This window comes from Caenorhabditis elegans, chromosome IV (genome assembly GCF_000002985.6).
Source record: "Caenorhabditis elegans chromosome IV".
Classification (NCBI taxonomy): Eukaryota; Metazoa; Nematoda; class Chromadorea; order Rhabditida; family Rhabditidae; genus Caenorhabditis; species Caenorhabditis elegans.
The window spans coordinates 8,612,087-8,630,286 of record NC_003282.8 but is presented as its reverse complement, the minus strand read 5'-3'; the positions used below and the strand labels follow the sequence as shown (position 1 = coordinate 8,630,286).

The 18,200-nt window shown below is 34.7% G+C and overlaps 7 protein-coding genes, 1 long non-coding RNA gene and 1 other non-coding gene across 10 annotated transcripts; 3 read left to right on the top strand and 6 right to left on the bottom strand.

Moving 5' to 3' along the window:
• Positions 1-733: 733 nt before the first annotated feature.
• linc-126 lies at positions 734-1,960 on the top strand. Its single transcript, NR_101937.1, has 2 exons — positions 734-834; positions 1,314-1,960. It is a non-coding gene; the product is annotated as a long non-coding RNA linc-126 (long non-coding RNA).
• Positions 1,961-2,044: 84 nt separating this feature from the next.
• Positions 2,045-2,650, bottom strand: F42A9.11 (uncharacterized protein). Its single transcript, NM_001268387.2, has 3 exons — positions 2,559-2,650; positions 2,415-2,512; positions 2,045-2,362 (listed from the first exon to the last, which is right to left on the bottom strand). Exons 1-2 carry the CDS (start codon positions 2,641-2,643, stop codon positions 2,448-2,450), a joined length of 150 nt encoding a protein of 49 aa, NP_001255316.1. The 5' UTR covers positions 2,644-2,650; the 3' UTR covers positions 2,045-2,362; positions 2,415-2,447.
• A 1,474-nt stretch (positions 2,651-4,124) lies between these two features.
• On the bottom strand, positions 4,125-9,604 carry lin-49. The gene is made up of 10 exons (NM_069074.7): positions 9,313-9,604; positions 9,138-9,262; positions 8,626-8,824; positions 7,901-8,550; positions 7,261-7,570; positions 6,942-7,140; positions 5,911-6,705; positions 5,474-5,825; positions 5,071-5,322; positions 4,125-4,665 (listed from the first exon to the last, which is right to left on the bottom strand). The coding sequence occupies exons 1-10, from the start codon at positions 9,523-9,525 to the stop codon at positions 4,632-4,634; spliced, it is 3,129 nt and encodes a 1,042-aa protein (NP_501475.1). The 5' UTR covers positions 9,526-9,604; the 3' UTR covers positions 4,125-4,631.
• Positions 9,605-11,501: 1,897 nt separating this feature from the next.
• On the top strand, positions 11,502-12,043 carry F42A9.8 (the record flags this gene model as incomplete). 2 transcript variants are annotated; one of them, NM_069073.3, is made up of 3 exons in its annotated part: positions 11,502-11,669; positions 11,716-11,827; positions 11,879-12,043. In NM_069073.3, 3 exons carry the CDS (start codon positions 11,508-11,510, stop codon positions 11,962-11,964), a joined length of 360 nt encoding a protein of 119 aa, NP_501474.1. The 2 variants fall into 2 exon arrangements, with proteins under 2 accessions (NP_501474.1, NP_001368462.1); NM_001380376.1 differs by lacking the exon at positions 11,502-11,669 and having other exon boundaries at positions 11,725-11,827; positions 11,879-11,964.
• A 53-nt stretch (positions 12,044-12,096) lies between these two features.
• On the bottom strand, positions 12,097-13,027 carry F42A9.3 (uncharacterized protein). Its single transcript, NM_069072.2, has 3 exons — positions 12,875-13,027; positions 12,720-12,822; positions 12,097-12,310 (listed from the first exon to the last, which is right to left on the bottom strand). The coding sequence occupies exons 1-3, from the start codon at positions 13,000-13,002 to the stop codon at positions 12,134-12,136; spliced, it is 408 nt and encodes a 135-aa protein (NP_501473.1). The 5' UTR covers positions 13,003-13,027; the 3' UTR covers positions 12,097-12,133.
• A 112-nt stretch (positions 13,028-13,139) lies between these two features.
• F42A9.7 (Major sperm protein) lies at positions 13,140-14,283 on the top strand. Its single transcript, NM_069071.2, has 3 exons — positions 13,140-13,315; positions 13,366-13,587; positions 13,755-14,283. Exons 1-3 carry the CDS (start codon positions 13,208-13,210, stop codon positions 14,226-14,228), a joined length of 804 nt encoding a protein of 267 aa, NP_501472.1. The 5' UTR covers positions 13,140-13,207; the 3' UTR covers positions 14,229-14,283.
• cyp-33E3 (CYtochrome P450 family) lies at positions 14,264-15,292 on the bottom strand. Its single transcript, NM_069070.2, has 4 exons — positions 15,184-15,292; positions 15,053-15,137; positions 14,858-15,006; positions 14,264-14,810 (listed from the first exon to the last, which is right to left on the bottom strand). The coding sequence occupies exons 1-4, from the start codon at positions 15,263-15,265 to the stop codon at positions 14,416-14,418; spliced, it is 711 nt and encodes a 236-aa protein (NP_501471.1). The 5' UTR covers positions 15,266-15,292; the 3' UTR covers positions 14,264-14,415.
• A 299-nt stretch (positions 15,293-15,591) lies between these two features.
• Positions 15,592-17,953, bottom strand: cyp-33E2 (CYtochrome P450 family). Its single transcript, NM_069069.5, has 11 exons — positions 17,834-17,953; positions 17,626-17,708; positions 17,491-17,575; positions 17,294-17,442; positions 17,134-17,246; positions 16,958-17,089; positions 16,777-16,912; positions 16,569-16,731; positions 16,292-16,502; positions 15,996-16,133; positions 15,592-15,948 (listed from the first exon to the last, which is right to left on the bottom strand). Exons 2-11 carry the CDS (start codon positions 17,705-17,707, stop codon positions 15,673-15,675), a joined length of 1,485 nt encoding a protein of 494 aa, NP_501470.2. The 5' UTR covers position 17,708; positions 17,834-17,953; the 3' UTR covers positions 15,592-15,672.
• 21ur-15295 lies at positions 17,735-17,755 on the bottom strand. Its single transcript, NR_056319.1, has one exon.
• Positions 17,954-18,200: the final 247 nt, after the last annotated feature.

The following is an 18,200-nucleotide window of genomic DNA, read 5'->3' as shown; positions in this document are numbered from 1 at the left end:
GGAAAATTGGATGAAAATTCGAAATTTCTAATCAGAGGACCCGATTTCAAACATCTAAGAATGTTTGACTCAAAAGAAAAAAGAAGCCAATCAAATTTATCTAATCTTCTCAGAATAGAGGTCAGAAATGACGGAGCGACGAATGAGGTGACAAATCCTCGGTGCATGTTAGTTTTAGTTTGTGTGTGTGCAAAAAACTGATCGCCCAGTGCCGTGTTGATGATGATGATGATGATCGAGAGAAAAAGAGAGACAGAATCCATAATTCATACACACCTGAGCCCCCCGTCAATGTCCTCCCTCCCCCTACTCACCCCATTCAGGAAAAGAGAGAAAAAGGAAAAAAATGAGGAGAAAGCGGTGTCCCCCCTTCTCGCCACCCTAGACCATGGTTGGTTTTGGAAAAAAAAGAAGCGGAGCCAAGAGGACCACCAAAGAGACAGTTGACATGCAACAGTCGCAGACACAGAAACTATCCAGAGAGTATCAGGATCATGTATAGACGCAGCCAGTTATACACAACCCAACACAGACACTTTGTTGAAGGGAGAAAAGGGCGTCATTCTCTTTCCTGGATTTGAGAGAAAGAGACGGATGGACGGGATTGTGATGAAGCTCGGTGTGGAGCACCATCGAGAGGTGAACTGGAAATAAAGAGACCTAGAGATATATAGATGAAGGACATAGTAGCAATGAAGAGGATACATGGATATATAACGGATGAGAGATACAAAGACAGGCTCATCCTTCCCTCCTATCTCATCCCCACTTCACTTCATATTCTGTTTTCCTGTGTTCTACTATGCTCAGTATCTATGAGCATCTCCTGAACCGGTATAGTCTCTTGTGTTTTCTCTATTAATTGGGTAGACTAGTTTGCCTATAATCAGAAATTGTATAATCTAAAAAGTATCACGTGGGTAGAGTTATCAAATAACTTGTTTTGAATATCACTCAAGCTGTGTTTTGGAGAATTCATGTTTCAAATAAATATATTATTTAGTTTTTTAAACTCTACTTTTTTGAGCAAGCCAATTCTTAGAGTAATCAAACGACAATAAAGTCTGACAAATCCAGCTGAATAATGAATATCTGAGCGTGTTTGGAATAGTAGGATTACTTTACAAAACAAAATTATTATTTTTGCACTAAGTAAGGGTTCTAAAAATGAGCTTGCTCGAAGTGATGCTATCATTTGTGGTCTGAAACTAGGTACGATAATATTATCAATAGAAGCAATCTATCCAACAAGACAACAATCAAAAATCTTGGAGAAATCGTATATGCAATCATTTATAGAACACATTTTGCAGAGAAGAATGAAGGAAAAACGAAAGAGCATCCTAATCCTGGCTGTGGCTCAATAAAAACGAGTGGGCTGCACATCCATCTATTCAAAAATCTTTGGCAGGATTACTCGGATTACAGAATTATGATGATGATGAAGATTTAGACGGGGATATCTAGCTAAGCATTGGAAAACCAAAAAGAAGCGGAGTACTACTATTACTTCTACTACATCACTACTAATGTGCCCACTTTGAAATTCTGAATTAATGGCATCGTAAATCTGGTTTACTCTGGTTCAGGCAGCTGGCTCAGTTCTGACCGAGTGCGACTATAACACCAGATGTCGTAAGGATCTTCCGATAGATCTCTCAGTACCGGTATTCATCGTAGAACTATACGTCACTACGATTTGAGATTCCGAAGGTCACTCAGCGCGTGGGACGATGTAGCTTCACAAATGGAAAGTAGAGAGTGGGAGGACAAAAAACGAAGAATCGGACTGCACAGGACGAGACAGGAAATTGTTTAGGAATCTACAACGAGGAGTGAGGACGAAGAAGAAGACGAAGAGTCGCATCTTCCGCCAACACACTTTTTGCACATACACACATGCTTCATCGTATTCTTGGAGATTTCTGCTCCATCTTTTAAACAAAGAAGTATAAACTGCATTATGACAACCAACAGAAAGGGACTTTCATGAAGGAAAAGTCTACCGCATCACGAAACTACAGTAGCAATCATAGTCTGCATCTAGTCTGAACCTCTTCACTTGTTAAAATTGAAAATAACAGGTTACCACACAAATTTGGCGAATAGTCGTGGAAATTACAAGAAAATCGCAGAAAATAGATGTACCATACAGATTCAGTTATCTATACACACTACATTTACCTATAACAAAATAGCTTCGGAGTAATGTAATTAAAAACTGACAATTATTATTGTAGTGGCTGCCTGTAGTAGCCAATTATAAATATGAAATTTATAGGATCACAATAGAAACTACGATTTAATGTTACGCCATATAATTTCCAATTTTGTATCATTGTTTCATAAGCTCGCCAGAAAACTGAAAGTGTGTTTCATTTTTTCTGAATTCAAAATAACGGTTTTCTCTTAACTTTTAAGATGACTCTTGTAGATTTTGGTAATTATTAAAACTCCATTTTCAAAAAGACGCTATTGTAGTCTTGATCAAGGAACTTCTTGTTGACAGCTGCTGAAAAAGAACCGTAACAACCCGGGCTATTCTGGTCTGACCCCACCGTTCAATCCACTTGGAACGGCATAGAATGACAAAAGTGCAAACTGGCAGCATGCCAATCGGGGACAGTAGAGACTGACAAACATACAAATGTTGAGAGAAAAAGGCAGAAGTTCACAAACAAAAAAGACAGATGCCTTCTCTGCGCTCTCCTGTGGGGCAAAAAAGTATGTGTGTGGTTAGACGTAGGCGGCTGGTCGGACAGCGCAAGGGAACGATCGAGAGGGCCTATGGTGGTGAAGAGGAGGAGCGCGGACAGCAAAAACCAATTTGAATGGAAAAATTGAGATGTAGGGCTGAATTATAAGGAGAAACGCAGACTGGAAGCGAGATTCTGGTACCGAGAACCAAGTACAGAATACAGCGTTAAATCGAGAGAATCGGATGGAAAAAGAAAATGACGACCATCGATGATCGGGAGTCAATGATGACGATGATGGGAATGCCGGTGGTTATGGAGTGGGAAAGCGGTGATGATGAGAAGGACAGTGAAAAACTGACGAAAAAAGATTTCCCACTAAATTGTCTTCAACTTCGATCAGAAACATCTGAAGATCATATAAACGTAACAGTTTGTTACTGTATCCTTAATCTGAGCGTTTTAATTGCAGATTGAAGCATTGATAAGCCAAATATTATGTATGTACAGTATTGCAAAGTATTAGTAGAAATCGGAACGGTTGTTCAAAAAGAGAGTAACTTGACCGACTAGTATTTGCTCACAAAGATTGTTGCAAACATCTAATGAGTTTGCATTGTCTCTAGATTGAAATGTGTTTCTGAAATGTATTCAAAAAATTAAAAGAAGAAATAACAAAGCAAGGAAGTATTATATCTCAATAATTCAGAATTGCCTCGAACAGTTTGTACAGAGTGAAATTAGAGCTCTTGCTAGTACATTTCGAAACTAACTGAAAGAGCAGATTTCGCTTGAAAAAATTAAATTTTTCCAACAAGAATGAAGAAGCGTGAAAATAAATCTCGTATCAAGATCACAAGCTCTCTATAATATGCGGAACCTCGTCAAAAATGCACAAAATGTTGCGTGTAAAATGTGCGGGGAAGAAAAAAAATGAAATAAACGCAGAAATATGGGCGTGGGGCGGGCGTGGGGCGACTGCGGGGGACACTAGAATTCAATTCATTTCGGTTTTTTCTCCGTTACTCTTTCCATTTTTTTTTCTTACTCTTGCTCAATACACGTTTCGAAATGTGTATGTGCGTGTCGGGGAGCTCAAATTGGATAAACGGCGTGGTGAAGCTCCGGAGTAAGAGAAAGAGTAGGCTTTTCAATTAATATCATTCGATAGAAAAAGAGGCGGGACGAAGGAATAGGAGGCGGAATTTTAATTGAATTGAACTCGTGAAACAAGTAGTAATTTTCTACGTTCAATTTTCTAAATTTTACCATATTCGCCTAAATTAAAATTTTTCAAAGTTTTTACAAGGATTTCTTGATTCTAAAAGCGAAAAAAAAACACACTATTTGTAGAAAAATCAAGCAATGATGAAAATTGATAGAAATATAGAAGTAAAAGAAGAAATCCAACTGAAAATATTTAAAACAGTAGGCATTTTTTAAGATGCGTAAAATTAAATTTATTGACGTGGTATTTTACAGTAAATTGCGTGAAAAAAGGTAAATATTTCCAATTGTTCTGGTTTCAATTAATTAACCATGGACAAAAATTTGCGATAAAGTAGTGAAATTCGGAGTGAGGATAGATCGATTGATATGGAAAAAAGGAAACAACGAGTCAACGGGGACCAAAAAAACTGGTTTTTGCAAAAGAGAAATAGATAAATTTGTTGATTTCTACTGTTTTGGTAAATTTCTAGCGAACAATTTTAAAGGGGGCGAGGATCACATGATACAAAAAACCATGGGAAATACGGTAAGAAATGTCAATAAGTGTGGAAAATTTCCGGATAATCGGAACACGTTTCAGTGGTGATTGAGGAGACGAATAAGAAAATATTATGTATAACATGATATATAATACAATAGTTTTGTTGATTGAAAATGTAAAATGACTGAAAACACGAAAAGTTGTTGTCATGTAAATGATGAGACTTAGACATCTTCGCCGTTGAGAACTTTTTGGTGCCTGAAATTTTTGTAATTAAAAAAAAATTGAAAATTCACATCGTAGAGGTGGATCAGAGTGAATAGGGATTTTGCTTTAAAATACCCAAAAACGAAAAAAAAATCGAGAAAGATTTTTTTTTAATTTAGAAAAGTTATTTTTCAATTTCGCTAAATTCTCCAAATCTTTTTTTTGTTGAGAAAATACTAGCATGGAATTAGGGAATTGAGACAAAATTTAAAAATCGTTCAAAAAATGGGATATTTCATGCTTTTTTAATTTTCAATTTTTCTTTCATGCTTTATTTTGAATTTAAGATTATGTTTGGCATTTTGAAGCAAAACACTTTGATTTTTAATTTTTCCCTAAACCGTCAATTATTGTGAATGTTTTGAAATGAAATATTTAAAAAGATTATCTACTCACCACTCTTTTGCAGCTTTCAAACCGGGAATTTTAGGTGATCGTTGGCCGATATTATTCAAATCGAGAAGTTCCACTTTGTCAGGCGTCACCCATTGGAAATTCTCTAAAGTGTTCGACTTTTGAAAGAATTCCACATAAATAACTGCGGCTTGAGGGATTTCAGAGAGTACTTCCCGACGCTTTTTCATCATTGATTGTCTTTGTTCGTGATGAATATCGGAAGCCAAGTGAGCAAGTCGAGATTCGATTACTCTGGAAAATTGCACTATTTATAATTATTTTAATGTGAAGAAATGTATAATATTATCTATTATTATAAAAATTTAAATAATACCGTACGAAAAATCTCTATCTTAACACTTTCATAGAATTTTTTTTAAGTTTCAGAAATTTGAGAACTTACTTTGCAGCTCTTCCATCAACAATAACCAATTGATTGTGTGCGAACTTTGACATAGCTTCATTTTCAGCTGATTTCAGTTTTTCAGCTTCCAATTCTTGAGTTGTCATTTCTTTTGGAGGAGGTTGAATAACTATATCTTCTTCTTCATCATCAGTTGCCATAGCTCGAACTCCAATCTTTTTCGTCGTTGGCAATGGACTTTGAATAGATGCTGATGACATTCGGAATGCATTTTTCTTATTGATAGTTGGAATAATAGAAGTACTTCTGGTTGAAGGGCGAGTAGATGATAGAGATGTGAAAGATGAAGCTTTGGAGGTACTTGGAGTGTCAAATAGAGATCTTTGTGAAACTGCAAATGATCAAATTACATATTATACTACTTTTGGGGAATGCAATCGGATGAGATGAAAGGCTTATCCACAAAAAACTCATACCATTTTTATTTCCGCTTCCTGAAGGTGTCGCTGTCATATCTGCAAATGTCACTTGTTGCTGTGTCTTTGGATTTGTCCCGAAAAAATTGGTTAACGTCGTCTGACGAAGGTTACTGTTCGATGGATTATCCGTTGATAATTTCTTGTGAACTTTGGGAGATGATTCATTTCCCGAGAATCCTTGGACACGTCGTCGCAAATTCTGAGAAGTGCTGGGCGATCCAAGCCAAGATGATTTTGGGCTTGAGACGTCTGCATCAGAAGATTTAGATTTATTTTTCGACTCCCTGGACGATGAGAGCAACGGCACAGACGCCACTGCGTTTGTTCCAGATGTCGATGGTTTAATTTCTTCGTCTTCCTCCATCTTAGTATCCTGAATTCCACGTTTCCTGCTCGACTTCTTAGAGCTTCCAGGTATTTCTGAAAGTGCGCTAGAATCCTTAGAATCATCGGTATCCAATTCCTGAACATCTAAAAATGGATTCTGACGACGTCTTCCTGTGCCTCTGCCTCTTGACGGTGTTGGTGGTGGAATTTCTTTAGCTACTTCATTTCGTGATTGTGCCCATCCGTTGTACTCAACCATAACTCCATTCAATAACTGTGTCATAAACTTCTCATCGGTTTTCAACGCTAATCGCTCGACTTCTTCTTTTTCAGCGATTTCTAAGATCGGAGTACTGTCCTTCCGGTATGTGTTACCGTACTTAATATAAACACGATTTCCCTTATTGAAAGTGGCACAATTTGAGAGCATCAGTTGAACATCAGCGGACAGTGCAGCAACGGTGGCTATAAAAATTGTTATAAAGGGTAAAATTTTTCAATAATAGAACGCGTTCGACTTATGGCTGTCGTTTTCTTTTTTGGTTTTTTTTTCGGACAAAAATACAAAAAAAAATCAAGAATGTTATGTTTTAGTTGGTACGGGGAAAAAATCGAGAATTTTTTATTTTTGGTTTTCCGAGAATTCTCAAAAATATTTTGCAGTTTCATAATTTCGATTCAAAATACAAAAAATAACTTACAATATTTGCCAGATGCAGCTTTTTCAGACATATCTTTCAGGCAAATTGGATTTTCGATGATATCAGTATAGCCTACAAGCTCAACCGGCTCCGCGAAAACTTTTCCAGCATCGATTGTTTTCAAAGCTTCGATAACTTCTTGACACAACAGTTCGGTCGGTTTGAAACCACGTTCAAACATTCTGATGTACGAGTTCAGCTGAAATAATTTATTTTGTATATATGGTACAATTTGTTTAAAAAAAAATTTAGTTCGAGGTGGAAACACGTCTGTGAGTTTTTTTACCTAAACGACAGAGAATATCCTAAATAAGCTTACCATATCCTTTTTCCTTTCTTCTCGTCGAACAATCATATCAAAAATTTCCAATCCAGAGGCTAATGACTCTTTCACTGCATTTACTTGTTTCTTCATTTCACAAGTTTCAACATTCTTCAATTGACCACAAATCGTACTTTTGGGTAAAAGTCTGCGTGACTTTGATGCACCTTGCGTAAAATTCTTGAGAAGAGGCGCTCCGAGTCGATTCAATCGTTTTTCGTACCAAAAATAGATGATTTCAGAGTAATCAGAGAATGGACGTTCGACGCAGATTGTTGAAATCATTGATTTCATCAAAGTTGGCATACTGAAAATCATTTTATTTATAATTTATCTAGTTTCGTCTTTAACTTTTCTTTAAATTAATAGATTCTATCTTTAACGCAAAGCAAGAGTGACAGTTTTTCTAAAAAAAAATCAATAATTTAATGTTACTTCTTCATTTTTCAAAAACAATTTCTTATCATTCCCATAAATACCATCATATTTTTCATAAATATGTAGAATTATCAACTTTTTTCAGTTTTTCGATTTTTAATTTTTCAATATTTTCTGGCAACAAATAGTAAAATTTTCAAAAATTTCAATGACAAAGTACAATTCTGTTAACTATTTTAAAATTAAAAAACTCTCAAACCTTATCATAGGTCCTTTTCTTTCATTTTCTCGTCTAGCATTCCTTAACATCAACTGTCTCATTTCTCGATCGGCATCAGTGAGCGGTGGAGCATGTTTTGGACACCATACAAATCGATTAACTTGTCCATCTTCTGTTTCATTTATTCGCATCACTAGACCACTGTCTCTAGCGCATGTAACATGGAATGAAGCAGTACATTTTGTCTCGGAGCATTGAATACAGGCTCCCATCCGAGCATTTTGTCGATTTTTGCACAGGAGGCAGCTGAGAGCACGACGATCATGTAATGCTTTCTCAACATTTTGCACATTTTCCATAAAAATTGTATTTCCAAAATGTGTTTCATCGACCCAAATGACACAGAGAACATGAACCCATCTCTTTTGATCAACTTGTTTAAATGCTCCAGTTGTTGATGGACATAACACACAATTAACACGACCTGCTGGTGATATTCCACATCTTCGACATTCAAGACATCCTTCTGGTATGAATGGTATACCATAACAATCTTGATGAACTGACAGGTTACAACGATCACAATAAACGATTTGATTGCAATTTGATGTATCTCCATCAAGGCAAATGTTACAGACATCATCAAGTTCCTCTCCGTTTTCATCTTTCAGCTTATGGAACTCTTTCGGCTGAAAATATTATAATCAAATTCATTTTTAAGAAAATTTACTCGATTTTCAGACAGAATTTAAAACTAGTTTTACCTTCCAAATGCACATTTTTTCCAGCCGATCGACCCAATGTTCGTAAATTGCGACTGAAAATATTTCGAGACCCAATTTTGTCCTTTTCGCGTTCATAATAGACATCCAACTCATGTCAAATTCATCGACTGAATAGTCAACGTATTTCGCATCCCTTTCGATCTTGATTTTCTCGTGATCGTGTTTGAATTCAGGAAATCTGAAAATAAAAATAGCTTTTTCTTCAGAAGAATGTAATTCTTCTTTTTTTTTCTAATTTTACCTCGCTTTAACAGCTCTGGAACTTTCTTTCCCTACTTTTTCATATTTTCTAACTTCATTTCCGGTGATAATTAGGAATTCTATGAATGTGTAAGGTATTATTATTTTTATTGTTTCCCCTAAAATGATTTATGTGTGTCTCTTATGTGTATTTTTTGTATTGTTCTCCTCTTACACGATTACTAAATCGTATTGAAATGAATAATTTTCCCTATCAACGTAGAAAAATTTTAAAAGTTAAAAAAACATACTTCTGAAGAGGCATTCCACATTTTCCAGCCACTGGAGTTACAATATGTGCATCTACTCGTTGAATAGGTGGATCGAGATCTTTCGAAATATTCTTGGAATTTTTTTGATTTGTTGGGTAGAAATTCTGAAAAGTAACTTTTTTTAAAATGTTTCTCAAACGTAGAAGTATATTACCTTTTTGAATTTTGTCATTCTTGCGTCCACAGACACTGCCATCCATCTTTTAGTTCTTTCTTGTAAACTAACGTTTTGATTTGGACCAGTAACTATATCCATTAGAACAACTTTGCTTTCATTCAAACCAAGATTATACTGAATTCTATCCGAAATCGTGTCACGACATTCTTCAATAGTCTCCTGAATGGCAACTCCACGTCCCCGCCCCATATTGGAATGAGGACGGGATGATAATTTATCACGTCGAGGCGTTTTGATTTGATTCCGAGTAAATGAATATTATATTGAGCTGGAAATTTGAAATATTACGAAAACTCAAAATAATCAATGAGAAAAATGAAAGAATTAAGCTTCACAACATTATTCTCAATTGTAAATCAGTGAGCTGAATTTCAAAATTATTTCATAAATTAAAAAAAGAGATAATTAAAAATCAATTGAATATATTTTCCAAATTTTGAGTTTCTGAAATAAACGTATTTCAACAAAGCGATCAAAAGGAAATTATCGAAAAATCAAGGAGTGACATTTGCAAAAAATGACTCTCGCGCGCACACACACACGCCCTCATTCCTTCACACAACACCACAAGACGTTGAAGTGAGAGAGTGAGAGTATGACAGACAGTAAGACAGTTTGAATAAGAGAGCACACAGAAACAGAGATACTCAGAGAATAGGAACACGACGATGATGGTGTTGTTCTGTTTCTCTTTCTCCCGCAATAACATATACGTATGTGTCAGGAGACATACACAAAAAAGAGAGATGAGGAATCAGTGAAACTGAAAATTCGAGAGTTTATATTTATTGAATATTTAAAAAGTGAAAATTAGTAGTCAACTAAGAATAATTTAAAATTTTCTAAAAATGCGATATATCTCGAGAATCCCTTGGGGGAAGATTAAATACTGATTTAAAAGTGGAGGAGCGCGAATGAGGATTTCCCTTCAAAAAAAACAACAATTACCTCAAAGGTGGAGTAGTGGAAACGATGACGAAATAATTAAACCTTAAAAAATACGGTTTTTCCATTGTAACTTATCTCCCTGTTTCATATTCATCCCAACAAAATGAGAAGGTAAGCCCTTTTAGCAATAATTGAAAATTTTGCATTATTTCGCAAATTTTTCGTTATTGTTTTGAGGTATTTCTGAATTTAATGAAATTTGAGTATTTTAAAGCGAAATTCCCATTCATGTTACTCAATCACATTGCTGCATTGCATTGTCCATCATTAACAGTTCAAGAGCAGAGCTTCTCTCTGATTAGTTTCAATGAAAACTAACTAAAACTGTACAAACAATTAGAAAGATGATTGTAAGTGTTCTCACCGCAGTTTTTATACTGTTTCAAATGCTGTCTTGTGATGGGGAAACTAGATTGGGAAGCTGACTGTTGAAAAGTTGAAGAAAAGGAGAATTGAAAAATTAAAGTCACGATGATGTTTTAATTTTTCTAATATTTTCAGTAGTAAGAACTAAAATTGGTGTTATCTCATGAGCAACGTGAGATTTTTTTTTCAGTTCTATTCATCTCGAAAAGCAAACATAATCTTTTTCAAAAAATGTCAATAAGAGTCAGCCGAGCCACGACCACTCACATCGTGTTGTTTTTAACACATCATGGAGCGAAAGCTCACAGAAAAATAGAAAAGCAGTTGTAAATAGAAAACAATATATCCTCAAAAAGGAGAGCCTAGATTTTTAGGAAATATTACAAGGAAATTATATACAATTCTCATTGTATTACAACTAACATGATCAGGCTTGTCGAAAAATATTCTAGAATATAATATTTCCCAATGATTTTTCGACATCGAACAGCTTTATATCCATTTTTAGTAAGCTATGGAAAATAAAAGCGGTAACTCGTTCGAGTTGAGTCTTTCTACATAATTTACGAATTTTTTGGGATTTTTGAGAAAAATCCTTGTTTAAAATTCAACTTTGAAGATTTACAATAATAAAATAATACCCGAAAAAAACAGAAAAATAAAAATGAACAAAAAACAACAAAATCTGAAAATTGAAAAAAATAGTGTCTAGCGGGGCACACTTGCATACATTCTGTCTGCGTCTCTTCGCTTCAACATACTGTCTCGACAGTAATTTTCTTTTTCAAAGTTTTTTATTTCATTTTAATTCATTATTTCCGCTTCAAAAAGTAATTTGATATTTTTTTAGAGCAAAAATGATGTCATCGGGACCCTTGGATCCATCAGATGTCACGTTATTCACTTCATACCCCAGTCCCATAGTTGTTCCGCTCGAATTCATAGAAGAACAGTCTAAATCGTCGAGAGAAGAGCTGGAAATTGATGAAAGCGGTCTTTATATTATGTCGAAAGCACTCGTAAATTGGAAAAATGTTGCTCGCTTCGTTATATTCTATTTTTCAGGAAGAATTCATGCGAACAGTGATGCGAGGAGCAACGCAGAATGGTTCCCGACTTCTAGACTACGATTCAATTGCCGAGTTCTTTGCCAATTCAGAGTTCAGGGCGCTGAAAGGTAAGTCGAATTAAAAAAAAATTGAGAAAATAAATACCGAGTTTTTTTCAGATTTCTTCCCTGAAAGAGTCCGGTTCGATGAAATTGAAAGCGAAATCTTACCAACTCGTGCCACAGGACCATCTAACTCTTCATGACTTATTTTTTACAGTAATTCTGTGATGCACATTTTCCAAAAAGATTCACGTTTTTTTTTGAATAAACAATCTAACTCTCAAGATCAAAACCTGGACCCGTAACATTTTAAGCCAGTATTTAAAAGAACAAAATACAAACAATCATTTATTCGAGTTTAATAAGTAATCATTATCCCGATGACGATGCATTCTGGACAGTCGAGGGTATACCAAACATTTGTACAATGTCAGGAATTTCCAAAAAGTAGACTTTATCACGCATAGATGCTACACCGAAAAAGAAGAATATTCCAGAGAAAAGAATAGCTCCAACGACTCCACCCAATCCACACATGAAATCGTGTACCTAGAAAAACTAATTATTTTTGTATATTGAGACTTCAAATATAAGCTCTTAAAACATTACTGTAGCTATATTATGGTTATTATCGACCAGTTTTTAGATTTTACGAAAATACAGGCAAAATTACAGTACAGCAATGCGACTCTCGCCACGAATGAAATGTTTTAAAATGTAGTTCGGAAAAGGTGTGCGCCTTTACACAGTAACCCAACTTTAGTAGTTTCGCAATTTAGAACATTCTATCTCAAAAACAACTTTCGTTGAAAAAATAAACGAAAAAGAAACATTCCGAAATAACGAAGAATTGGTTACTGTATCAATTAAAGGCGCAAAAGTTTGTTCGTGGCGAGACCGGGTACCGTAATTTTGGGCGAAAACACCATAAATGCGTCATAATATTTTTCCTTCGTACCATTTTATTTTCAAGTGTTTCTGAACTTCTATTGGTTCCTTGCTGGGCATCAGCCACAATCTTCGGTGCTTTGACAGCACCATATGTCGAAGCTTGAAACATTCTGAAAATGTATTAGTGAGGGTTAGTCAAGTGGATTCATCAGTCAAACATACTGTGTTGTGACCTCACTAGTTTCACCAACTTTACCACCAGTTGCGGTATTTTGGGCAGAAACACCCGGGCCTGAAATACCCAGTGCTGATGGTCCTGCAGCTTTATTGCTCGCAGATGATGTTGCCATTTTTGAAATGATCGGAATTGAGGAAAAATCGGAAATGATTGAAATTCATTTGATGAATAGAACAGTGGATTTTCAGATTAATTATTAAAAGCACGTGATACCCCTACTTGAAGTTATTTTTTAAAAAATAAAATCACAAAAAAAGTCAATAATTGTCTTTAGTAGAGTTTGATAATTTATTTCCAATTATTCCGAGAAAACGACGATGTTTTTTGCAATCATCCTTCTCGTCCACACCATTCTCCTTCCGTCGACGCTTCTTTATCAGTGTGCCACTGCCAAAAGACCAGCTAATCAGCGAAAATCTCAAAGAGTATGCTTCTATTTATTAAATTGAACTGAGAAAATCATTAAGCTTTTCAGTCAACCAAATCTCGGAAGTCTAGCCGTCGTAGTCGTCGTAGAAATGGAAGATCTCGAAAATCGAGCCGTAGTGGAAAATCTTCGAGATCCTCAAAATCAGGAAGATCATCGAAATCTTCCAATTCCACCAAAACTACAGGATCTAAATCTAGCAAGTCGAGCAGATCTCAACGCTCTAACAAGTCAAACAAGATGGTTACTAACCCAAAAGGGTTCAGTGATGTGAGTCTGAAATTATAGTTGTGACAGTAATGACAGTAGCCAGAAAATTTCTGTAAACTGAGATTGTGGTAAGACCCAATCCAAAAACAATTCACCTTCAAAATGACATTCGCATTCCACGAATTGATGATGTTAACAATTGAGAGTATTGTAGAATATAATTTCAGAGAAAGATACGTGCAGCAATTCTTGCCGACCAGAAAGCCGCTGCAGATGCCGTGAAGTCTCAAAAACTCTCATCAAACAACTCATCGGAAAAGCAATTGAATGCTCATAATGACAACAAAATCTCGTATGTTAATGTTCGTGTGATTCCTCATGAATTAATCTTTCCTCCAATTGGTGGCATGAAGCATGTTCGTGTGAAGAATTCGACTGGAAAACCTATTGCCTACATGGCAAAATGCTCGGATAACATTTTGTTCAGAATCAATCCAGTTTATGGAATTATTGATACCGATCGTGATGCTCAAATTAATATTTTGAGAGAAAACGGAGCTGCAAAACATGATAAACTCGTCATTGTCACAACTGTTCATCATGATGCTAACAAGACTGCTCAGCACACTTTTTCTCAACTCAATCAGGGCATCGAAAATCCAAATTACAATGTCAATGTCGTCCCGCTTCTTACTCAGTAATCGAACTTTTCAAACTTGTGTAGAATTCTAGAGAATGAATGTTTTGAATATTTTATTTTTGAAATTTCAGGGAGCACTAGATATGCACAATTTGAAATTTTAAAAACGTTCTTTGAGGGTTATTTTATAATTTTTCGCTTTCATCGTAATTCCACTATCCTTTTCTATGCTTGCATTCAAATTGGATTCATGAAGTTGAATATCGAATGTATTGAACAAGTTTGCAAAAAACAGAAATAATTCCATTTTGGCAAGTCCTTCGCCGGGACACTGTCGTTTTCCAATTGAAAATGGAACAAGCTCTTCGACTTTTTTCAAACTTCCATCCGAATTCACTCTCGTCAAATCTATATCCAAATATCAAAGAGTTGATAATTGAACCTATTGAAGTATCAAAAACATTTTGCATATCCACGCAGGCAATTGTTTTTCGTAATCTCTCAATCATAACAGTCACTTCAGTTAATATCTTCTCCTCCATAATATTCTTTCCCAATCCAAAATCTCTGAGAACATGTAAAGCAAATCTTCTTTGTTGAATCCATCGATTTCCATGAGCGTCTATAATTCCATATGGACCTTCTGGAATTTGATAATAATTTAATCATTTCAAGAAATAAACCACCAACTTTTTACTTCAGTATTTAGAGGAAATTCTGGTCTTCCAACATAGCTTCCTCCATCTTTAATAAAATATTGTTTTATTAACTTCCAATCAGTCACAAAAACCATTGGAAGGCCAGCCATCCAAAATGTAAAAACCGATCCATATTGTTGTCTGAAGGTAGATTTACTAGATTCTAAACTTTGATTCAAAAAATTACGTTAAGCTATCCCACAATTTGTATCCTGGTTTAACTTTCTCAGTTAACATCAAGAGGTTTCCAACAAAAGGTAGTGGAGCCGGACCTGAATTTATAGATATTTTTAAAGGAGAAACAACAAAAGTTTGTACCTGGTGGTAAATTACGTCTTTTCCAATAAATAAAGTGAAATAAATATAAGAAAAGCAGTGCTAACGATAGTGCCAAAATCATCCTAAATTATAACAAAATCTTAGTTATTCAAAAATACTGACTATCATCTTTATATAGTAACCGGAGAGAAATAGACAATGATAGAAAAATGATACGCTTTTTTCTCTATACACTCTCATTTTTTAAATGATCTGTCAATCAAGTCACAAACCATGAGTGGTATTTATGCTTTAGACACAGAAACCATGAAAGTGGGAGGAACTTAAAAAATAACAACATTTTTCAAAAGAAGAACTGTATAAATTAGTGATTTCTTTACTCTGAATTTATCTTTAAACTTTTTTGTATGATGGAAATAAGTCTTATTAATTTATCAACTCTCATTAGAATATATAATCATTTATTTTTTAATTAATAAGATCACATTTTTGTTTGGTTATAAACAACACAAATTTTTCATGAATATTTTAATGTCTGTCTTTCAGTTTCAATCGGTAACTCTTTGCTTTCATAGTCACTCCAAACTCTTTTTCCACACTTGGATTCGGATTTGACTGGTGTAATTGAATATCGAATCTATTGAATAAATTAGCAAAGAATAATAATAATTCCATTTTGGCAAGTCCTTCGCCGGGACACTGTCGTTTTCCAATCGAAAATGGAACAAGCTCTTCGACTTTTTTCAAACTTCCATCCGATTCTAGGAATCTTTCCGGTTTAAACTCGTATGGTTCAGGGAAGATCTAAATAATAACTAATTTGCAAAAATTTAAAATAAGCTGAGAATTACTTCTGGATTATACAAAACCAAACTGATTTGTGGAATTATGACTGTATTCTTTTTAATATGATAACCCGCAATCTCCACGTCTTTTGTTGTGGATCTGGCTAGATTCATCGGGAGAAGATTGGCAAGACGTTGTGATTCCTGAAAAATGGATTAGAGTTAAATCAGAAGTTGCCTGTCTTTGCAATTTTCAGATAAAGTTCAAGATTTTTCAGAGCTAATTTTTAAGAATTATAATATAATTTACCGTTTCACTTTTTGGCACCCAAATTATTTACCAAGTAATTTTAGACACTCACATTAATAGTTGCATTGATATAGTTGAGTTTAGGTTTATCAGAAGTTGTAATAATCCTATCACTTCCAATTTCTCTATCCAATTCTTCATACACTTTTTGGCGTACTTCTGGATTTCGGAGGACATAAAGAAGTGCCCAATTGAGAGTATTTGAAGTTGTTTCCATTCCAGCAACCCAGAGATCAAAACATACACTATCAAGTTGTTCCATTCTAAAAAAAACTAACTGAATAAAGTATTTATATATTTGAAAAAAGGTAGTAATAGTATAAACTCACTCAAAACCTCCAAAGTCTTTTTCATTTTCGTGTTTTTTTCTCTCTTTCAAAAATGCTTCAACATAGTCTGAATAGTCGTCCGATTCATAATCAATTGTTGCCAACTTCTCATTTGCCTGTTTCCGGAACATTTCGACAAGACCCATCCAGTTTTGAATCATGACTATAAAACACATTTTAAATATGAAAACCAGTTCATAAAATAAACCATTCTTGTATCCGCTGAAATAAGGGAAATATCCAAGCCACGGGTTCATTCCAATAAGACCTCCAATTGGCTTTGCGGCTAATTGGAAGTGATTGTTCAATTTTTCTTTAAGATCCAAAAATTCCGCTATGTTCGTCTAAAATCATGAAATGGATGAATATTTTAATTTAATAGTTCTCACTTCATCATATCGATACCCAAAAAGTAAATTATTAATCACAGATCCAACTGATGCATCAAATACACTCTGCATATCCACTTCATCCATAGTTTTGCGTAGTCTATCCAACATTGCAGTCACCTCTCCAAGAACCTTCAATTCACAACTTAAATCCCTTTTAAATCCTCCAACAATACCTTTTCTTCCATCAAATTCTTTCCCAATCCAAAATCCCTGAGAACATGTAATGCAAACCGTCTCTGTTGAACCCATCGATCACCATGAGATTCAATGATTCCATATGGACCCTCTTAAATAAACATTTGTAATAAAAAAGCTAAACTTTTAGAAACGTACGTCTCAGCTCAATGGACATAGGGAATTCTGGTCTTCCAACAAAATTTCCTCCATCTTTTATAAAATGTTGTTTAATTAGATTCCAATCGGTGACATGAACTATAGGGAGACTAGCCATCCAAAATGTATACACATGACCATACTGTTCTCTGGAAGCAATCAACTTTTGTGTAGGACAATAAAACGATTGAATCTACTTTAAATTTGAAAACAAAGAATATCCTGGCTTAACATCATCACTCATCATGTGCAAGTTTCCAACTAATGGCAGTGGAAGTGGTCCTATAAATATTACTTGGAACTTTATTTTTTTAAATTAATTTTTCAAAAACCTGGTGGCAAATTCCTTCGTTTCCAGTAGAATAAGTCGAAGAGGTAGATTGAAACAATAGATAGAACAATAAATAATATCATTCTGAAAAGAGAAAATTAAAAAAAAATTTCAAAGGAGAGTGAAAACTAATATTCAATAAAGTAAGCCCTGCTTTAACGTACTTCTGCAAACAGTATTTATAATGAAAACAACTGAAGTTTGCTCACCTAACAGAGTATTTAATGCAAGAATAAGAGATTTAGACATATGAACACAAAACTGTGTGTTTGGTTAGAGTGTGAAGACATAAACAGTCACAAACTTTTCTCTACTATCTCTAAAGTTTCCTGTAGAAATGATTTTTCTAGGTTTACCGACCACAAAATGAATGCAGAGGCCATGAAAATGGGAGGAAAAGTTGGAGGAAAATGATAAGAAATATTATTTATTACTTTTAAAATTTAGAATTAGTAATGTTCGGAATGATAAACAGATAAAATGATGAAAATGGTTGAATGTTCTTACAAAAAATAACCGAAATATTGAAATAAGATACACTGTCATTAGCTTATGTTAAAAGTAATTGGTTGAAAA

Excerpts from the sequence above, each read along its gene's own strand:
- F42A9.11 (NM_001268387.2), bottom strand. The coding sequence starts at position 2,643 with ATGTTTGTCAGTCTCTACTGTCCCCGATTGGCATGCTGCCAGTTTGCA. Across the intron at positions 2,513-2,558 it reads CGTTCCAAGTGGATTGAACG|CAGCTGTCAACAAGAAGTTC; the intron begins GTGGGGTCAGAC and ends GTTCTTTTTCAG.
- lin-49 (NM_069074.7), bottom strand. The coding sequence starts at position 9,525 with ATGGGGCGGGGACGTGGAGTTGCCATTCAGGAGACTATTGAAGAATGT. Across the intron at positions 7,141-7,260 it reads AAGAAAGGAAAAAGGATATG|CTGAACTCGTACATCAGAAT; the intron begins GTAAGCTTATTT and ends AAATTATTTCAG. Across the intron at positions 5,323-5,473 it reads GTTGATGGAAGAGCTGCAAA|AGTAATCGAATCTCGACTTG; the intron begins GTAAGTTCTCAA and ends GCAATTTTCCAG.
- F42A9.3 (NM_069072.2), bottom strand. The coding sequence starts at position 13,002 with ATGGCAACATCATCTGCGAGCAATAAAGCTGCAGGACCATCAGCACTG. Across the intron at positions 12,823-12,874 it reads ACTAGTGAGGTCACAACACA|AATGTTTCAAGCTTCGACAT; the intron begins GTATGTTTGACT and ends ATACATTTTCAG. Across the intron at positions 12,311-12,719 it reads AAACACTTGAAAATAAAATG|GTACACGATTTCATGTGTGG; the intron begins GTACGAAGGAAA and ends TAGTTTTTCTAG.
- cyp-33E2 (NM_069069.5), bottom strand. The coding sequence starts at position 17,707 with ATGATATTATTTATTGTTCTATCTATTGTTTCAATCTACCTCTTCGAC. Across the intron at positions 16,913-16,957 it reads TTGGGTATCGATATGATGAA|ACGAACATAGCGGAATTTTT; the intron begins GTGAGAACTATT and ends TCATGATTTTAG. Across the intron at positions 16,503-16,568 it reads AAAGACTTTGGAGGTTTTGA|AATGGAACAACTTGATAGTG; the intron begins GTGAGTTTATAC and ends AGTTTTTTTTAG.
- F42A9.7 (NM_069071.2), top strand. The coding sequence starts at position 13,208 with ATGTTTTTTGCAATCATCCTTCTCGTCCACACCATTCTCCTTCCGTCG. Across the intron at positions 13,316-13,365 it reads ATCAGCGAAAATCTCAAAGA|TCAACCAAATCTCGGAAGTC; the intron begins GTATGCTTCTAT and ends TAAGCTTTTCAG. Across the intron at positions 13,588-13,754 it reads ACCCAAAAGGGTTCAGTGAT|AGAAAGATACGTGCAGCAAT; the intron begins GTGAGTCTGAAA and ends ATATAATTTCAG.
- cyp-33E3 (NM_069070.2), bottom strand. The coding sequence starts at position 15,265 with ATGATTTTGGCACTATCGTTAGCACTGCTTTTCTTATATTTATTTCAC. Across the intron at positions 15,007-15,052 it reads AAATTGTGGGATAGCTTAAC|ACAACAATATGGATCGGTTT; the intron begins GTAATTTTTTGA and ends ATCTACCTTCAG. Across the intron at positions 14,811-14,857 it reads TCTAAATACTGAAGTAAAAA|AAGGTCCATATGGAATTATA; the intron begins GTTGGTGGTTTA and ends ATCAAATTCCAG.